The sequence below is a fragment of the Gopherus flavomarginatus genome, chromosome 8 (genome assembly GCF_025201925.1).
Source record: "Gopherus flavomarginatus isolate rGopFla2 chromosome 8, rGopFla2.mat.asm, whole genome shotgun sequence".
Classification (NCBI taxonomy): Eukaryota; Metazoa; Chordata; order Testudines; family Testudinidae; genus Gopherus; species Gopherus flavomarginatus.
The window spans coordinates 68,492,143-68,508,644 of NC_066624.1; the positions used below are offsets into that span (position 1 = coordinate 68,492,143).

The window sequence follows — 16,502 nt, forward strand, 5'->3', positions numbered from 1 at the left end:
GGGAGGGAATGGGATAGATTTGAACTTGGAAATGGTTCCTAATTTTGATTGTGTTTTTTGCGTATAGGAGATCCCCTCATCCCGGAAGCAGAAAAGAACTACCTCTGCCATGGTCACACACACCCTCCCCGCCACCCCAACAACAACAACCGGGAGTGAAATTAATAAGGATGCCAGAAACCACTCCTAACCCCGAGGGCTGAACCACTCAGGGAACAGCTGAGTTTAAACTATTCTTATGCAGGGGGCAGGCTTCTCCCTCCCTCAGGCAGTCTCCTTTTCTTACCAGTCCTCCGTACTGGCCCGTACCAGCTTACTTTCACCTCTGTCAGCAACCCTGAAAATCAGGCCTGTGAATTAGCTCGAACTCTGAAAGAGCTTTCAATAAAGAACAACATATGGGGAGGAAAGGGTCTGTGGGGCACATTGGGTTTCCCCCGAACAAAAATACAAAACCGATCTTTCAGTACTACCTATCCAGGGGAAAGTGCCAAAAGGCAAGATCCCAAGTAAAATGTGTTGTTCCATCCTCACTTAGAGCCTGAGCCAAAGTCAGTGGAAGATTCTCATTGACTTCAGTGGGCTTTGGTCTGGCCCTAAAGGGAAGACAGGCTGCTTTAGGGACTGTGATCCCTCTTGTTATTTAAATAGGCCTTCTCCTTGGGTTCATTATAATCCAATATAGGAGCTGTAACATGCCACGCTTTCCCTATGAGAGCAGTGTATCCGAACTGATTGATCTGGAAGTTAGGTATCCAACCACAGCCATTTTGTCTTCTGGGTACCATTTCAGTAATCTGGCCCTAAATTCCTGCTGATGACAGCCATGTTAGATGAGGGAAAAAATAGTGATGGCAATGTTGATACATTTGAATTTTTTAAAATTAAGCTTTACGCTGATCCTACAAAAACCAATGCCCAGTTTTCCTCTCTAGAGTGACCAGATAGCAAGTGTGAAAAATCAGGATGGGGGGTGGAGGGTAATAGGAGCCTATATAAGAAAAAGACCCAAAAATTGGGACTGTCCCTATAAAATCAGGACATCTGGTCACCCTATTCCTGTCTCACTGCAGAAGACCTGCCTGCCAAGAGCCCACTACTTCCATTTATCGTCTGCAAACAAGTGCACAGCAGACGAGCATGGTGGGAAAAAACTGCTGTGTACTCACATACACAACTCCAGCCCCCAAACTGAAAAACAGACTTGTCTAGCTTTAGCCTGCCAACCTACACATTGGCCCTCTTTAAAGATATTCTGGGGAGGGGAATGTAAAAAGTAAAACTGAACTGAGGTGGGATTTGACTTCAGTGGACATATCAATCAACAGAGGTAGAGACAGGCTCCTCAAGTTACCTTCTTACAGCAGACCAGCTGGTGATCAAAGAGGAAGAACATTCTCTGTTGGCTCTTCGCTTGAGGCTGAGAGATTTTGGTTAATTCCCCAGAATAGATGAGTTCTGAGCTTCTGACTAGGACGTCTTCACCCTGGCAGCAGCAGCAGCACCACAAAGAGCATGTCAGTTTGTCCCAAGGATCACAATAATTCAACTTGATTGAGCGCCTGGGCTTGATTGGTTAAATGGTGTGGTCCTGACCTACCCTCCTGGATCTTAGGTGAAAGTTCATAAGATGTCACAATGACCTAGAACAACAAATGTTGATGGGAAAAAGTGCAAAGGGGAGACAGACTGAATCAGTCCAAACAAAAAGGCCTCCTGGTATAACTAAAGGAGTTAAGATCATGCTTGGTAAAAAAGAGAAACATGCAACCAAAAATCAGTGAACCAAAATTGGTGCGTCCTGGATGCAGGCCTTCTCTGTGAATGTGGATGGAGTGAAAAAGGAGCGAGAGCTGTTTTATGAATTTAGATGGAATAAATGGGCCAAAGGCATTAACATAACTCAGTCACTGTCCAACACTCAACAGTGTTAAACAAGGTTCAGGGTTTAGTAAGCAGAGACCTCAGCCTGCTTAGTACTATGGCAAACACACCATTAAAAATCCTTAGCTTTTCATTAAAGACATAGAGAAGAAGGAAAAACAGTTAAAGCAGTTGAAATATAAAGCATTAAGTAAGGCTTTCATTTTAAGAAGATTTCTTGTTCCCTTTCTTAGCTGGAGACAGTTTTTAGAAGGAAAAGCCTCTTGTCTGACATCTCTTAGATGGTATCAAAGATGGACATAACTGTCCTTTTGGGGAAGAGAGAAGTTAGTTGAGATGAGCTGGAGCTGCTGCTGCTGCTGTTGAAGTCCAATCCTGTTTCATCTCGAGTGGGATTCAGCTGGGGCTGGCAGTGGTGGTGACATCCTCTAAACTGCTCTCCCTGGCCTGGTCTACTCAGGACATCCCCAGGATCAGGATGATGAAGGTCCAGGGTCCCAGGAGATGGCGGGGAGTAGCAGCCATGGTGAAGTTTGCTCCATTAGCCAATTCCCTCCCTCCCCCCCCATGTCTCTTTCTTTAAGGACCTCCAAAAAGGAGTTATGGGTGGATAGTGCATCCCCTCATTATTTTGTTCACCAGTTAGGCCTAGTTTCTGACATACCAATTTTGGTTCACTGATTTCTGGTTGCACACTTCTCTTAACACACTCCTTGAGTTATATTAGGAGGCCTTTTTGTTTGGACTGATTCAGCCTGTTTTCCTTTTGCACCTTTTCCCATCAACATTTGTTGTTCTAGGTTATTGTGACATCTTATGAATGTAAACACACTATTTTACAATTGAGCTCACAATTAGGGTAAATTTGTAGGTCCAGTTATCACAGCGCGATCTCATGCCATCACAACACTGGAGCACAATCCCTGCCTCCCATGAGAGTCAGGGATGCTGTCCCTCTCACATCCACTGAGCATCAATTTGGCTGGGCATACGCAGAAAATGAAATTTTGTTCTGGATTCAGCCCCATTTGTCAGGTCTGGATAATCTGCTCATCTGCTGAGCCAAATCCTCTGCCCTCAGAGGGGCTACATTAGTTTACATCAGCTGATGGGGGGGGGGGAAGGATAGTTTAATCAAAATACATTTGCTCAGCTCTAGAAAACAGGCAGTTTTGTTTATTTAAAAATAAATAAATAAAACTGGTTTTAAAAAGAGCTTTTCTGAGCATGTACAAATACTATAGGAAAATTCAGATGCCATTTTATCTGTCAGGGCCTGGTATACCTCTCAAGGATGTCGCTTAGAATACTAGATGCCAACTCTGCCTGCCTCAATAATGCTTGAAAATTGTTCAAATAATAAATGATTTATTGGAATTTCAGTAAGCAGCATGTGCCAATTTCCTTCTGCAAAGAGCAAGGATGTATGGTAAACAGGACCCAGAGAGCTGTACAAAGCTGTAGAAGGGTATCAGGCTAGCTCAGGTCTTTCAGAGTTCCTCCAAACCTATCAGGAGAAGGTGAATCAACAAGCATGAGTGTGACAGAATGTGACCGGGCTAGTGAGTCATATAACATAATCACTTGGGGGCCCGATTCACTCTGTGGGGCACTTGAGTCCCCTCACCTCCCAGTCCTCTATGGAACTCTGCCACTGGGCAATTTTGTCTATGTTCTCCAGCCTCCTCTTTCTCTCATTGATCAGTCGAGCAACATTCTTCATGGCATTTAAGGCAGCTTCAACATCTTTAAAATCCCTAGGGTGAAACAGATTTCGTTAGGCACGTCTACACGAGCAGAGCGGAATCCAGAAGTGCTGCAACTCTAGAGTCTAGTGAACTGGAGCACAGAGCTGGAAATTTGGGTTCTATTTCTGGTTCTGCCACTCACTTGGGTTGTATTTCTAAAGCACTTGAAGAATGTCACACAGACAGCCCCGTGGGCCACGTTTTCAGAAGAACTCATCTCTCATTTAGGCATGAAAAAAAGAGGTCAGATTTTGAAAGGAGCTCAGTTCTTTGGAAAGCCAGGCCTGAATGGTGAGCTCTGAGTATCTGAAAATCTGACCTAGCAGGTGCAAAGTACTTGTTATTCTAAGTATCTGTTTTCCCTGGAGATTTAAAGTCACTATTTTGTCCAACACAAAAACAATTCTTTAAGTGAAATTGTTAAAGTCACAATATTTTCATCCCATTACATTTGAAGATTTAGTTGTCAGACATGGGCCAAGACCGTTTAGAAACGCATGGGTCCCTTTCAAACAGGAGGCATTATCTATTTGTGGTAGGACAGAATTTTCCCCAACCAACCCACACACCATCTGCTACCACCATCTCACTCACTAGCCCTGGAAGAAGAGGGCTGGAGTGTCTTGCCTCATACACTATTTCCAAAATATCAGGGCACCACCTGTGGCACGTACTCTGAATAATCCCTTCCAGATATACTTAGTTTCACAACACAGTGTTTATGAATTTAACACCACTCACACATAAAGTAATTCTGAGAAACATCAGTGTGGTCATTAGGAACTTGAAAGTCCAGCTCAATTCATAGTGTGTCACTATGATCACTTTCCTCCAATACAGAGTTTCAGGTTTATTTGTGTAACTCTAGTTATATCAGGTGCATTATTAAGAGACATTTCACCCTCGTACTGTGATTCCTTAAAAAAAACAATTGATCAATGGTTGAGCTATGAGAATTTGAATAGATTCTGTCAAAACTGTAAAGAGATTCTGTTTAAAAACACGGGTCCAAAGTTTGCCATACCTTGAAATTGTTAAGATGCCCTAGAAAAAGTTCTCTAGAGCCAAAAGGTCACATCCTCAGCAATTTGCACAACCCCACTGAAGACATTTGAAGTGCAATGAGTCCCACTAACTGAGGATCTGGCCCTAAACAGCTAGCTGGTATATTTTAACCCTATTACCTTGACTCCATAAAATCAAAATCATGGAACAAACATGCCCATGTTGTGTGTCTCAGGAACAGGTTTCAAAGCTAGGAGGTGACTGTGCAGACGGGGCTGAAGAAGCCCAGACCCAATGTATGAACCGTGCATGTCCCTGATGCGATGGAGAAGATCTCCACAATGGTACCCAGTTATTGCAGGCAGGGAGGGCAGGCTAGATGCCTGAAGGTGTGTGTCTGTGTCCACCATGAATCACTGGGCCATAGGACAGCAGCAGACCAAGTCCACCACTCCCTCATACCTTGAAACATTAGTCACAGCCTGGCTGTTCAGACATCCTGGATAATTCTGGATGAAGAGCCCATCCTTTCAGACATGATACTTCTAACTCAGGCTTTGTTCAGATCCCCAGACAAACAGCTTCTGTTTTGGTAGGACCTACAACATTTTGTGCTGTGCTCCTGCACAGCCAGCAAAGGAAGCACAAGTTGATTCATGAGGCCTATTGGCTCTGCTAATATCACTCTTGGGGCTCAAATAAGGAAGTGAACATTATACTAAACAAACAGTAGGGTGGTACCTACTACACAGGAAGAGAAAGTTCAGTGTTTGCCTAATAGAAAAGGATATATCTGGTAAGAGGGCACACTAAACAATTGTGAATATAACATACAGCCACCATGAGCATCCTTTTTCTGTAACTCTGAGACAACTGTACTCAAATTGCCCATTCCCATGCATGTCTAAGCCGTTCCCTGACATTTTGCACCTACCTGTGCTGGGGGTTGGTATATTTGAGCAGTTCAGCAAGCTGCAGTGGATACTTGCAGATTTTCTGCACTGGGGTCAGCAGAAACCCATCCAGAGAGATGTCAATCATCTTCTGAAGCAGGCGACACGCTTCAAAGAAGTAGACATACTTGTTGACTTTGGTGAGTCGGGACAGCTCCATGCAGGCGTTCGGGTGGTTGTTGCAGTACTCAGAGTAAATCTGGAACTCAGTTTGCTGAGATGGGAATGAAAAGGCAACCCCTAGTGGTAATCTCTCTCATATCAGGGTCTGCGCCTGAAAATGCTGCACAGTGCAGATCTCAGTCATCCTCTACCCACTGCAGGCCCCTCTGTCCAGAACAACTACAGTACCTACACTGCTTCCCAATAAAGAGACTCCACCCACCTGTCCTGGTAGGCAACCACTAGTCTCTTCCATGTCTCACTCTGGCCTTGGTAGTGGTGCCCTTTGGCAGTGAGTTCTGCCAGGCATGCTGATATACTTCTGTCCCTGGTAGGCCTATACACTCAATGATGGAGCTATATGTGTCCTCCAGCCCACTCCCATTATGCCAACCTGCAGTTTCCTCTTAGAGGGAGAAGAGGCCCATCTGATAAATATCCTATATGTTTGCCTGGCTGAGGCCAATTAAAAATTATGGTACATGCTACTTATCAGACAGGCCAGGATGCGTCCAACATCCCATGTACTCCACCGGCCACTCTATCCGCTACCCTACCCAGATGGATGTTTCTGATGAAATGATCAGGAGTGAAACACTTAAAATATTGGCCTGCAAATGGCAACATTAGGCTACAGAGTTTACACCCCCAATGGAGAAGTATTGCACTCAGCAAGGCAGCTTTTTATTGGGACACATTGGGAAGGTTTTCTTGGCAACCAGAAGGGCTACAGATTTAATTTTAAAAAACCTAAAGCTTAAAAATTCCATCAGAGAAATATCAGACTTCTCTTCTGGTCCACCCCAGCTAATATCTCCCCAGCTAGCCTTCTCCTACGTAGACAGTGCAAATCAACTCACATATTCCAGGAAGCAGGAGCCGACCTCACTCAAGTGTGGATGGTCTTTGTTGAATTTCTTCTCCAGTGCTTTTACAAATTTTTTCTGGCATTTGTAAATGTCTTCGATGTTCCCAAAGATTGTCTTCAGTTGTTCTTCTGTAAACATGTCAGCCCTCTTGCGGCACTGCTTAATGTAACCCTGGGAGGAAGTTAGATTTTCAAGGGGAGTTGGGTACTTGCTCAAGGGCCTGGTCCACAGACCACTGGAGTCAATGAAAGACTCTCATTGACTGGAATGGGTTTTAGATCAAAACCCTATACCTTTCTAGTATGAGTCCGCTGTCCTTTTATTACTATTTCTGAAGATACCATGCCTAAAAATGGCACACTTGGAAATCAAACCATACTCAGAAACATGCCTTGGATGATACTGTAACCCATGCTCAATGGTACAACCTGAGCTACGGAATCTTTTCCGGTAAATAACTAGGTGCCTGTATATGTACCAGATATTCTGGTTAACCCCAAAGGGTCAGATCCTCTGCTGGTATAAATCTACATAGCTCCATTGATGGAGTTATGCTCTTTCACACAAGCGGAAGATCTGGGCTTGACTATACTAGTGTCCTTGGATAAAACTGTTTGTTTCCCCTGTTGGGTGGTATGTTTCACCCCATTTGGCTTCTTCCATCCATCTCGGATGAGGCTGCAGCTCAGTGGTGTTTTAGGTATGTATTTTGCAAAGTGTTTCGGGAGGAAAGGTCGTATGTTCATGCAAAGCTGTTATCACCGATTATCACCACACGGCATGTCTCTTGTTAAAGGAGATGTCAGAATATTCAGCATGTTCAGAAGTGAATGCTCTAATAGGCCGAACATTCCCCAGGGTTTGGATCTATGAGTATATGAATTGCATGAAAACTGGTATTTCTGATCATGCCACCTCTCACCATTTATTAATAAAGAATATAGTGGTGCTAGTATTCTAGTCTTCTTGGCTTGGGAAATTCAGTTAATTACATTTAATCAGGAGTCCTCTTTGTGCTCCAAATAAAGGGGCATTTGGGATATTCCTGGAATGAATCAGTATTCTCCATTTCCTGAACATGCACGGTGATTACAGAGGGGGTAGGCAGAGGGTATATGACAGATATATGACAGAGAGACAATTCCATCAGAATTGTTAACCGAGGGTTCTTTTCTTAAGGGAAGAAGAGTAATTTGCAGCTAGCGAGAGAAGAAGAGCACAAGACAGCTTAGTAGGGTGGGGGCTGGGGATCTTTCCCTTCTGAAGTGGGTTCAGTTCATGCATTTGGGTCACACCCATTCTATCTGCCCCTTATTCTCTCCTTTCACAGCCTGGTTACCTCACAGATGTCCTTCAGGTGTTTGATGTAGTCTCTCTCTGTGCTTATGATCTCGTTGATAACATTGGTCCTCATTTGGTCCTTGCTTGTCTGCCCCACTCCATAACGCCGGGCGGCGATGCTGGCATCCTCCTCTTTGCCGTCCTCTGCCTTCATAGGATAGTCTTCCATGGGTTCATCTTGGTTCACTCGGAGCTGTGTCAAACACACACGAGTTTCCATTGGGTAACAGTCCCTCAATTCCCTGTTTTTACTCTCTCATCTTGCCTGCATCACTAATTCAGATCCTTCTACCACCAAGAAGGGCATGTTGGAGGACAGCAAGGCTGCTGTGATGGGCACTTCCCCCCTGTCACATTCCTAGAGCCCACACACTGGTTAGTCAGTGTCCTCCAGAATTAATTCTATGAAATATCCAGAACCTGGGCCCAGAGATTGGCCAGGGGAGGGTGGAGGGAGTTCTAGTGATAGGGATAGCTAGTTTCAGCCAGTAGATCTTGCCATGTGCTCCATAGACTTTGGCGGGGCTGAGAATATGGCAGAGGATAGGTATTCGGCACCTGGGGGATGTCTTCATGTCACCCAGCCAGTGGGCACGTAATGTCATATGAAGAGACAGCTCAGGGTTATCACATTTAATATGAGACTCATGCTTCTTTCAGTATGGCCATTAGATGGCAGCACAGCATGACTATTGGCAAAAATATCAGACATTTTCAGTAGAGGACTTGCTGTACACAGTCTATCTTATCAGCTGTACTAAAACCACTGTTAGGTAATTCCAGGCAATTTTCAATTCAGTTATTTTATACAGTACTGCCATAGACCATATTTAACTGGTCTCAGGCTACCCCATTTGGATATCTAATAACATTTAGAAAAATGTCAAATAAAATGATTAGGAAAGAACAAAGAAAATTCAAGTAAGGAACATGCAACATCATTTTGCAAATGTCCATTCCACTTCAGCCATTTTACTGCTACAAATATTGCAATGATACAAAGAGTTTGTTTCAATTTCTACGTAGTTAAAATCTGTTAAAATAGGATTATCACATCCATACCCACACATTATTGACACATTGTCAACATTATTGACAAAAGCTGATGGATCAAAGATGTGGGATGCCGATTTTCCTTCACTGCTAGCGAGAGAGCATGGACCAGCAAAACCAGTGCAAACTCCATGTTAGATCCACAACTAAAATGACTGCATAGAATCAAGGAAGTCTGAGAGTTCAGGTTAGCTGGAGTTGATTTGATACTCCCTTCTCTAAAGCTCTTCCCTGAAATAGATCAGAGGTCAAGTGATAATTGGCAATGCTTGAGTTGCCTGAGCAAGGAGCCATCAATCATTCTAGCTGGAGAAGTTGGCATCCTGCCCTTTTAAAGGCCAGCGCTGACAATGCCTATCGACAACAGATACACTGTCTCACCACAGGTTTTTACCACTCAGGAGGGATATGGGTCCAATTTATAGGCAACAACCTGAAGCTCCTCCAAAGCAGCCTCAGTGTGGTGCTCAAGCAGAAAAGACTTTCCAGAAGCCAGTTCTGTTCCCATGGAAGGTCAGAACTGACTCCACATCCAAGTGATCTTATTTACAAACTACACCTTTTTATCATCTGGAACAGGTCTTCGGCTAGGGTCTAAGGATGCTAAGGAGGAGACAAGGAACCTCTTCTTTGCCTCCTACACAGCCCTAGCAAAAGATTTCAAAACTTTTATGTCCCAATCAGTCAGATTCCCAACCAGGACTTTTGCTATAGGCATAAATACATAATTTGTATCAGGTAATTTGTGTGAGGACAAATAACTGAGAATTCAGGTATCCTGACAGCTCTGGAATTCCCCATATCAACTCTCAGTTAATGTAGTCGTGTTGAAGCGGTGATGCAGAGCTGGGATTCCATACTGAGAACTGCAGCTCACACAACGGAATGAAAATTCCCTCTTACCTGAAAAGGGAAGGAAAATATGTGGCCTATGCACTGAATCTGCCTGGGCTCTTGTTCTCCCCCGTAAGTAAGAAGAACTCGGCTGTCCCAGCAAACCAGCAGTAAGGAATCCCATTTCTGCACCATCCAAACCACAGACTACACTTCTGGAGCTCACATTTTGTCCACCAAGTCTGTCACGTCGAACAAATGGGGCTTGTAAGGCCAGATACTCAGTTGGTGTAGGCTCGGCATAGCTCCATTGATTTCAATTCAATTATAATGCTTTACAGTCGCTGGGGATTTGGCCCTACCACGACAAATGGAGAGATCCACTGAGGCATCAGTTCAGGACAGCATAGGGTTGCCAACTGTCTAATCACACAAACCCAAATACCTTTGTCTCGTCCCTTTCCTGAGACCCCGCTCCTGCTCCACCCCCCTCTCTCCATCCTCCATCGCTCGTTCTTCTCCATCCTCACTCACTTTCAGTGGGGCAGGGGGTTGGGGTGAAGGAGGGGGTGTGAGGTGCAAGCTCTGGGAGGGAGTTTGGGTGTGGTAGGGGGCTCAGAGCTAAGCCAGGGGACTGGGGTGTGGGAGGGGGTTCAGAGTGTGGGAGGGAGTATGGGGTGCTAGCTCAGGGATAGGCAGTGGTTTGGGCTGTACGAGGGGTGAGGGGTGCAGGCACCGCCCCCGCAGCTCCCATTGGCCACACTTCCCGGCCAGTGAGAGCTGCAGAATCCATGCTTGGGGCAGGGGCAGTGTGTGGAGACTCCTTACCCCCACCCACCAGGGACATGTTGGCCACTTCAGGAACTGGGGCAGCCTGCTTTAGCCCTGCTGTGCTGCCGGACTTTTTGCAGCCTAAAATCTCCCAGTTTGGCTTCAGTAGCCTCCAGGAGATAGAGCTCGATTTCGGGAAACTCCCGGCGAAACTGGGAGGGTTGGTAATAGCACAGCATTACTAAAGAGAAACAACAATGTACATGACTCTGATCACCAGCGCATTCTATACCAAATCACCTCCAACCATGGAAGTGCTTAGGGCACTCCTATCAGGGAGCTGGTGTTAACGAACTGGGGTTAAAAACAGTGTTTAGGTCCTTACCCGTACAAAGCTGGCTGGAAACCAGCCTTCGCTGTCCAGGATCCTCCCCCACCACCACTCCTTGTTGGTAGCGTCCATCACTTCGATGACATCGCCGGCCTTGAATCCCAGCTCTTGGTCATCCATGGTGACGTGATCCCAGAGGGCTTCTGCGTACACCACACTGCCATCGCTGATGAGCTGGGAACAGAGCAAGTAAAACATTGGCAACCAGTTACCTCCAAAAGAACAATTTCACTCAACTAGCACTCTCTGAGCACAGGCCTTGTTCCAGATCACTGCCACAAATGGCACAAGTCACCCCACTGTGAACAGGAGGAGGACAGAACCATGCTGCCTTCCCTGCACACACACACACACACACACACTGTCCAGCAGAAGACAGCATGTTGCAAGCTTTGGAAGGCTGCCACTGTTGTGTGAACTCCTGGTTTCCGGGGGCTCATGCTGCAGTGGAGCCCCTCCTTGTCCCAATATGGGCCCAGTTTAAAGCCTTAATCTGGTTCTTATTCTAGTGTGAATAAGAACCTTCAAATCCTTGCAGTAGCATAAGAATTTAAAGCACAGTCATTTCTTAGTACAGTTCATAGGGCTGAATAGTGACTATTTCAAATGGCACCTCCTTAATGAAATGACCTGCCCTGCACCCTCTTTGTATTCAGAGTCATCTTTGATGACTAGGCCCCAAATCAGATTTTATTGCTTTAGAGCCCTTCAGAAGCAGCAAAGTGACAAGAAGCCAAGTCCACTCTGGCTCATGCTTCACCAGCAGAATTACTAAGTGCCAACTGCACAGCCAAATTGTGCTCTCTATTGCATCTGATCCACCCCAGTTTGAGACAGTGAGAGGTGCAGGGTAACTGAGGCAGATTTTGGTCAGAAAGTTGTTATTAGTGGTGATTATGCATTAGCCTCAAAGAACAGAGCATGCACTTTAGATCTCAGAGCACATTTGTGGTACCAGGTCATATTTGCTACGGAAGCCCTTGAGATACAAAAATGGAACCCAATGGTAGCATTTTTACAGAGCCGCTTTTCAGAACAGAAAGTACCCCACAGTGACCTAAGATTTTATGCTGTTTTTAGGGTGGTTAAAATTAGCACTTAAGCCTCTTTAAGTAAGTCCTCAAAGGAAAATGAACGCTTAAGCTTAGGGTCAACTGGTTATTAACATATATCAAAAAGTGCTTACTTTGGAAAAAATGCACACATGCACAGTCCATCTCTCTGGGCGAACAATCACTTGCATTTAAGGAATGATTCTACTGTGTGTATTTAGTATGTAATTTTCCAATCATTGCAAATTTCTTACTTTCCAAACAATTTTTTTTAAACTTAGTCTTCGACATACTCCTCACTGAGGACTATTTACATGCCATGGTTGAGTCATTTTTCAGTGATCTGTGTGATAAAATAGGGCAGCAAGTCCTTATAACCATGAGGACAACAGCCCTTCCTTCCCTGCACCCACTCACGATTCAGAAACATCAGAGGAGGTTCACTTCAAACATTCCAAGTAAAAGCCATGCTGAGGCTGAGACGAAGTCTGGAAAACTTCAACCCTAAAAGATCATTTTAAAAAAATGCACCAAGAGGTAAAAGCAAGTGACCATAATGGAAATCTTTGTATCCTGCACTGTGATAGTCATTACCAAGGGAATGTCCAGCTGTCTTTTCTCTACAAGTCCACCCTGATTTGTTGGGTCAGAGACTTTCCCATTAACCTTAACCTCTGGAGAACAACATTTATGGGCTTTCATCAGGGACATGACTAAGAATAACGGCCTAGACATCTATGCGATTCTGCGAACCTTTGGGGGCTCCCTTCCTGAGAGGTCAAAGAAAATACTGAACTCTTCCCATTATGATTTGGTTAGGGAAGTGTCCCCGGACAGTCTAATCCAACATAGAGGGGCATGTGAATCCTAATTTTCTGTAACCCCATTGTGCAGCGCTAGCCTCTGGAAGGCAGGTGGCATGAATAGTGCCTGAGGAGGATGGGAAAGGAGAAAACTTGTGTGTATGTGTAACCCACACACCTTCTGGGTGTGGTGTTCTGTCACATCTAGTGGCATTGAAACCACTTAGTGAGAGAACAATTAATGAGTCTGCTCTACAGCCCTAGCTAACAGCCAGTTTGCTTTTAGCTCATGTGGTAGAGGTTCATGCACTAAGCTCCACAGGTTCCCCGTTCAATCCTGCCTGCCACTGACCAGGGTCTGTTGGCATTACATATGGTTCAATGACAAAGTTATGACAACAATAAGTTGTCTTCAGTCATGTTAATAACCTCTTCCAAAATATTATCTCCGTATCTATCCACTGTGCTGTATAGCCCAGCATTGGCCATGATATGCGCCTGAGGTTGATTATATTTTTCCAGGCACAGCTGATCACATCCTGTGTTACTATTTTTTTTGGTTTGGAACCAATACAAATAGTACATGGACAAAAAAGGCAGGGGATCTTGTGCATGCTACAGGAGGCAGTAGAGCTGGTTGCATTTTTTTAAAAACAAAATTATTTTGGATGGAAAGTGCATTTTTACTGAAACCAAAATGTTTTGTGGCAATGTAGCTGTTTTGCCAAAATGTTGCAAGGAAGATTTCTCAGGTCCAGGAGAGAGAGAAAGTCTCTTGGAATAGCCAATAGCCCATTAGTTTGGGCACTCACCTGGGTGGTTGGAGACGTAGGGACAAGTCCCAGCTCTGAATACGGCAGGGTGGGTACTCTAACCTGGGTATCTCATATCCCAGGAGAGTGCCCTAACCACTAGGCTATATTGGGGTGAGAGGATGGCTCCCTGTAGTTTTTTCACAACATGTTTTGAAATATCTGTTTTGTTCTGCTCTCTCACAAATAAATTCCAAACTGTGACATATTTCATGAAATGGAATTGTTGTTTTTCTGACCATCCTCAGAATTAATATAACAGCTAAAATGGTCCGAAATGTTTCAGTCGTGCCTGACCTCTTTTCAGCACACCAGGTATTGGGGGTGCATTATAATAATGCTTAGCATGAATAGAGCACTTCTCATCTGTGCATCTCAAAGGGGCTCATAAAGGTGGACAAGCATCATTGTCCCCAGTTTACAGATGGAAAAAAAGAGTTACAGAGAAGTTAAAGAGATGTGCCTAAGGTCATACACTCTATCAATGACAGAGCTGGAATAGAATCCAGGACTCAAATCCCAGTCCTGTGTCTTATCTACTGGACCTCACTACTTTCCATCTACACTGAGTTAGGATGAGTTTGGATCTTACAACTGGGGTTAGTATGGGACCATTTTCTATGTAAGAAAAGCAAGGATCAAATAGTGGTAGTGAGTGACCCAGAAAACCAAATGCTACCATAGCTAGTGCAGCAGTAGAGAGATCTTTTCACACTTCTAAATGCATGGTATACAACTTGTCCTATTAAGCTCTGTGTGTGTGGGCGTTTAAGTTTAAGCTTGATAATTAATCAATAATGCTGTTAGGGCCATTTACTACACTGCTTACTCATGGTTCACATAGCAAAGGGAAATAGAAGCCTACTGCTGAAATTTCTCCTTTCCCTTCAGGCATGACTCATTTTATCCACTGTCATATAGCTATGGAGTAGACTAATTAAGAAATCCTTGAAAAGAACAGAATTCAAAGGGCCTCTCAAGATACAAGTTATGAAGAGCTCATAAAATAATATAACTCTACTATGGCCTTAAATCCCCTGCTCTTAGTGTGAAATCAAGTACCAGAATCATTTAGATCACACACTCTATGAATGAGGCCACACACAGTATTTGATGCTTCTTTACAAAATTGCTGCTGCAACACAAGCAAGATTCAGCGGACATGAAAAAATGAACACTATAAGCTCCCGGCAGTCAGAACTGCCTATCTTCATAAGGAAGACAGTATGGCCAATCAGAGCCAACATTAGCAATGATCCCGGGCTGAGCTGTTGACAGCTCACTGGGGGATTTTACACACACAATTCCTATTGAAATTGATGGGAGCCATGTCAGTAAAATGCTTATTCAGCTTTGGCACAGGTGGATGGCTTGGCTATCCTTTAGTTTAATGCAGCATCTAGTATTAATACCTGAAGTCTTCTACAATCAGGAATGTAGTTATAAGGATGGTTGCGTATGTAGCTACAGAGTCACAGCTGAACTACCAAATACCCAGGAGTAGGCAGATAAATCCATGCCAAAGACGTTTGGGACTCATAGTAGTTACTCAAGAATGGTGGTGGGGATTATAGACCAACTATTGTTTCATCAACAGTTAACACCATTTCTATAATAAGGGAGCAGTGAGAGGAGATTAAGGCAGAAGAGTGAGGAGAAAAAATGTTTTATTTAGGCTCTGGACTTTCTCACTCAATTTAGTCCTGCAATATTTGAAACACCACCTTGACTGAAGGCTACAGCTCCCTGATTCAACACCACTTTAACTCAAGGATCTATTTGGCTTTTGGGAGGTGACAGGTACTGAAAAATTCAGTAGTCCATTGATTATTAACAGCATATCATGCGCTGCCCATTAGTGCATCATGTCTTTGATCTGCAGCTTTTTTTTAAATTTTATTTTGTTGGACTCTCATGGAATGATTAAATGACTCCTTGTTTGAACAGATCCTCCTCTGAGATAGATCATTTAAGAGCAGACTGTGCCACTACTCAACATCGGTCATGATGTCATTGCCGTAAATATTGTTAAACTATTGATGTTATTTCACATAGTTTCTCTGACTTGGTAAGTGCAGCTGTTCCAGACATGGTGCTGAACCACAATGGACATTGTAGAATTCAACAAAGCTTGTTCTGGCAGAGATGTGTTATGGCTGGGGTAAGAATGGGATGGTTAATACTCTCCTTTTGCTAATCAAGAGGAAGCACAACAGGAGGAGAAGGGTTTTCTGCAAGATGTCCAAGAACACTGCACAGTTAGACAGGTACATTACAAGCGCTTCTTGCCTTCCACAGAAGCATCACTCTAGATGGAGTATTGATCACTTCCAGCATAGCAACCCCTATGATCGAAAAGGCTCACAGTTACCAGAGCACATGCCCTGCTCTTGTTATTTACCATAGTCACTGAGAAACAAAGGTCAGTTTCCATACAAAACAATGTATAACTTGTCCATTCTTTTGTTGTGACCAGCAGCTTTTCATTCGGACCACTCCAGACCTTTTCTTAAAGGCCTGCATTTCCTACAGCTAAACTTGTTCTTGTGATCTAAGTAAGGTGACCAAATGTCCCAATATTAGGGGCTTTGTCTTATATAAACAACTATTAACCTCTCCTCCCCACACACAAAAAAGTGTCCTGATTTTTCACACTTGCTACCTGCACACCTTAAACCTAAGCAACTTGTGAACCAGAGTTTCCAGAAGGGAAATGGTAGAAAACAGAATGTAAACCTTGCCTTCCCCAGACCTGTTCTCAATCAGTTTTGTTTGCAACTCTGTAAATGAGCAGAAATGAGGGAGTTCTCTTTATTTACACCAG

At 44.1% G+C, this 16,502-nt stretch overlaps 1 protein-coding gene across 1 annotated transcript in view; it reads right to left on the reverse strand.

Moving 5' to 3' along the window:
* The window catches only part of LOC127056308 (uncharacterized), a 279,257-nt gene that overhangs the window by 12,055 nt on the left and 250,700 nt on the right, over positions 1-16,502 (reverse strand). Inside the window, 6 exon segments of the mRNA XM_050963972.1 lie at positions 1,355-1,486; positions 3,512-3,641; positions 5,572-5,804; positions 6,613-6,792; positions 7,961-8,155; positions 11,006-11,185. Of these exon segments, the coding sequence (XP_050819929.1) occupies positions 1,355-1,486; positions 3,512-3,641; positions 5,572-5,804; positions 6,613-6,792; positions 7,961-8,155; positions 11,006-11,185 (1,050 nt within the window).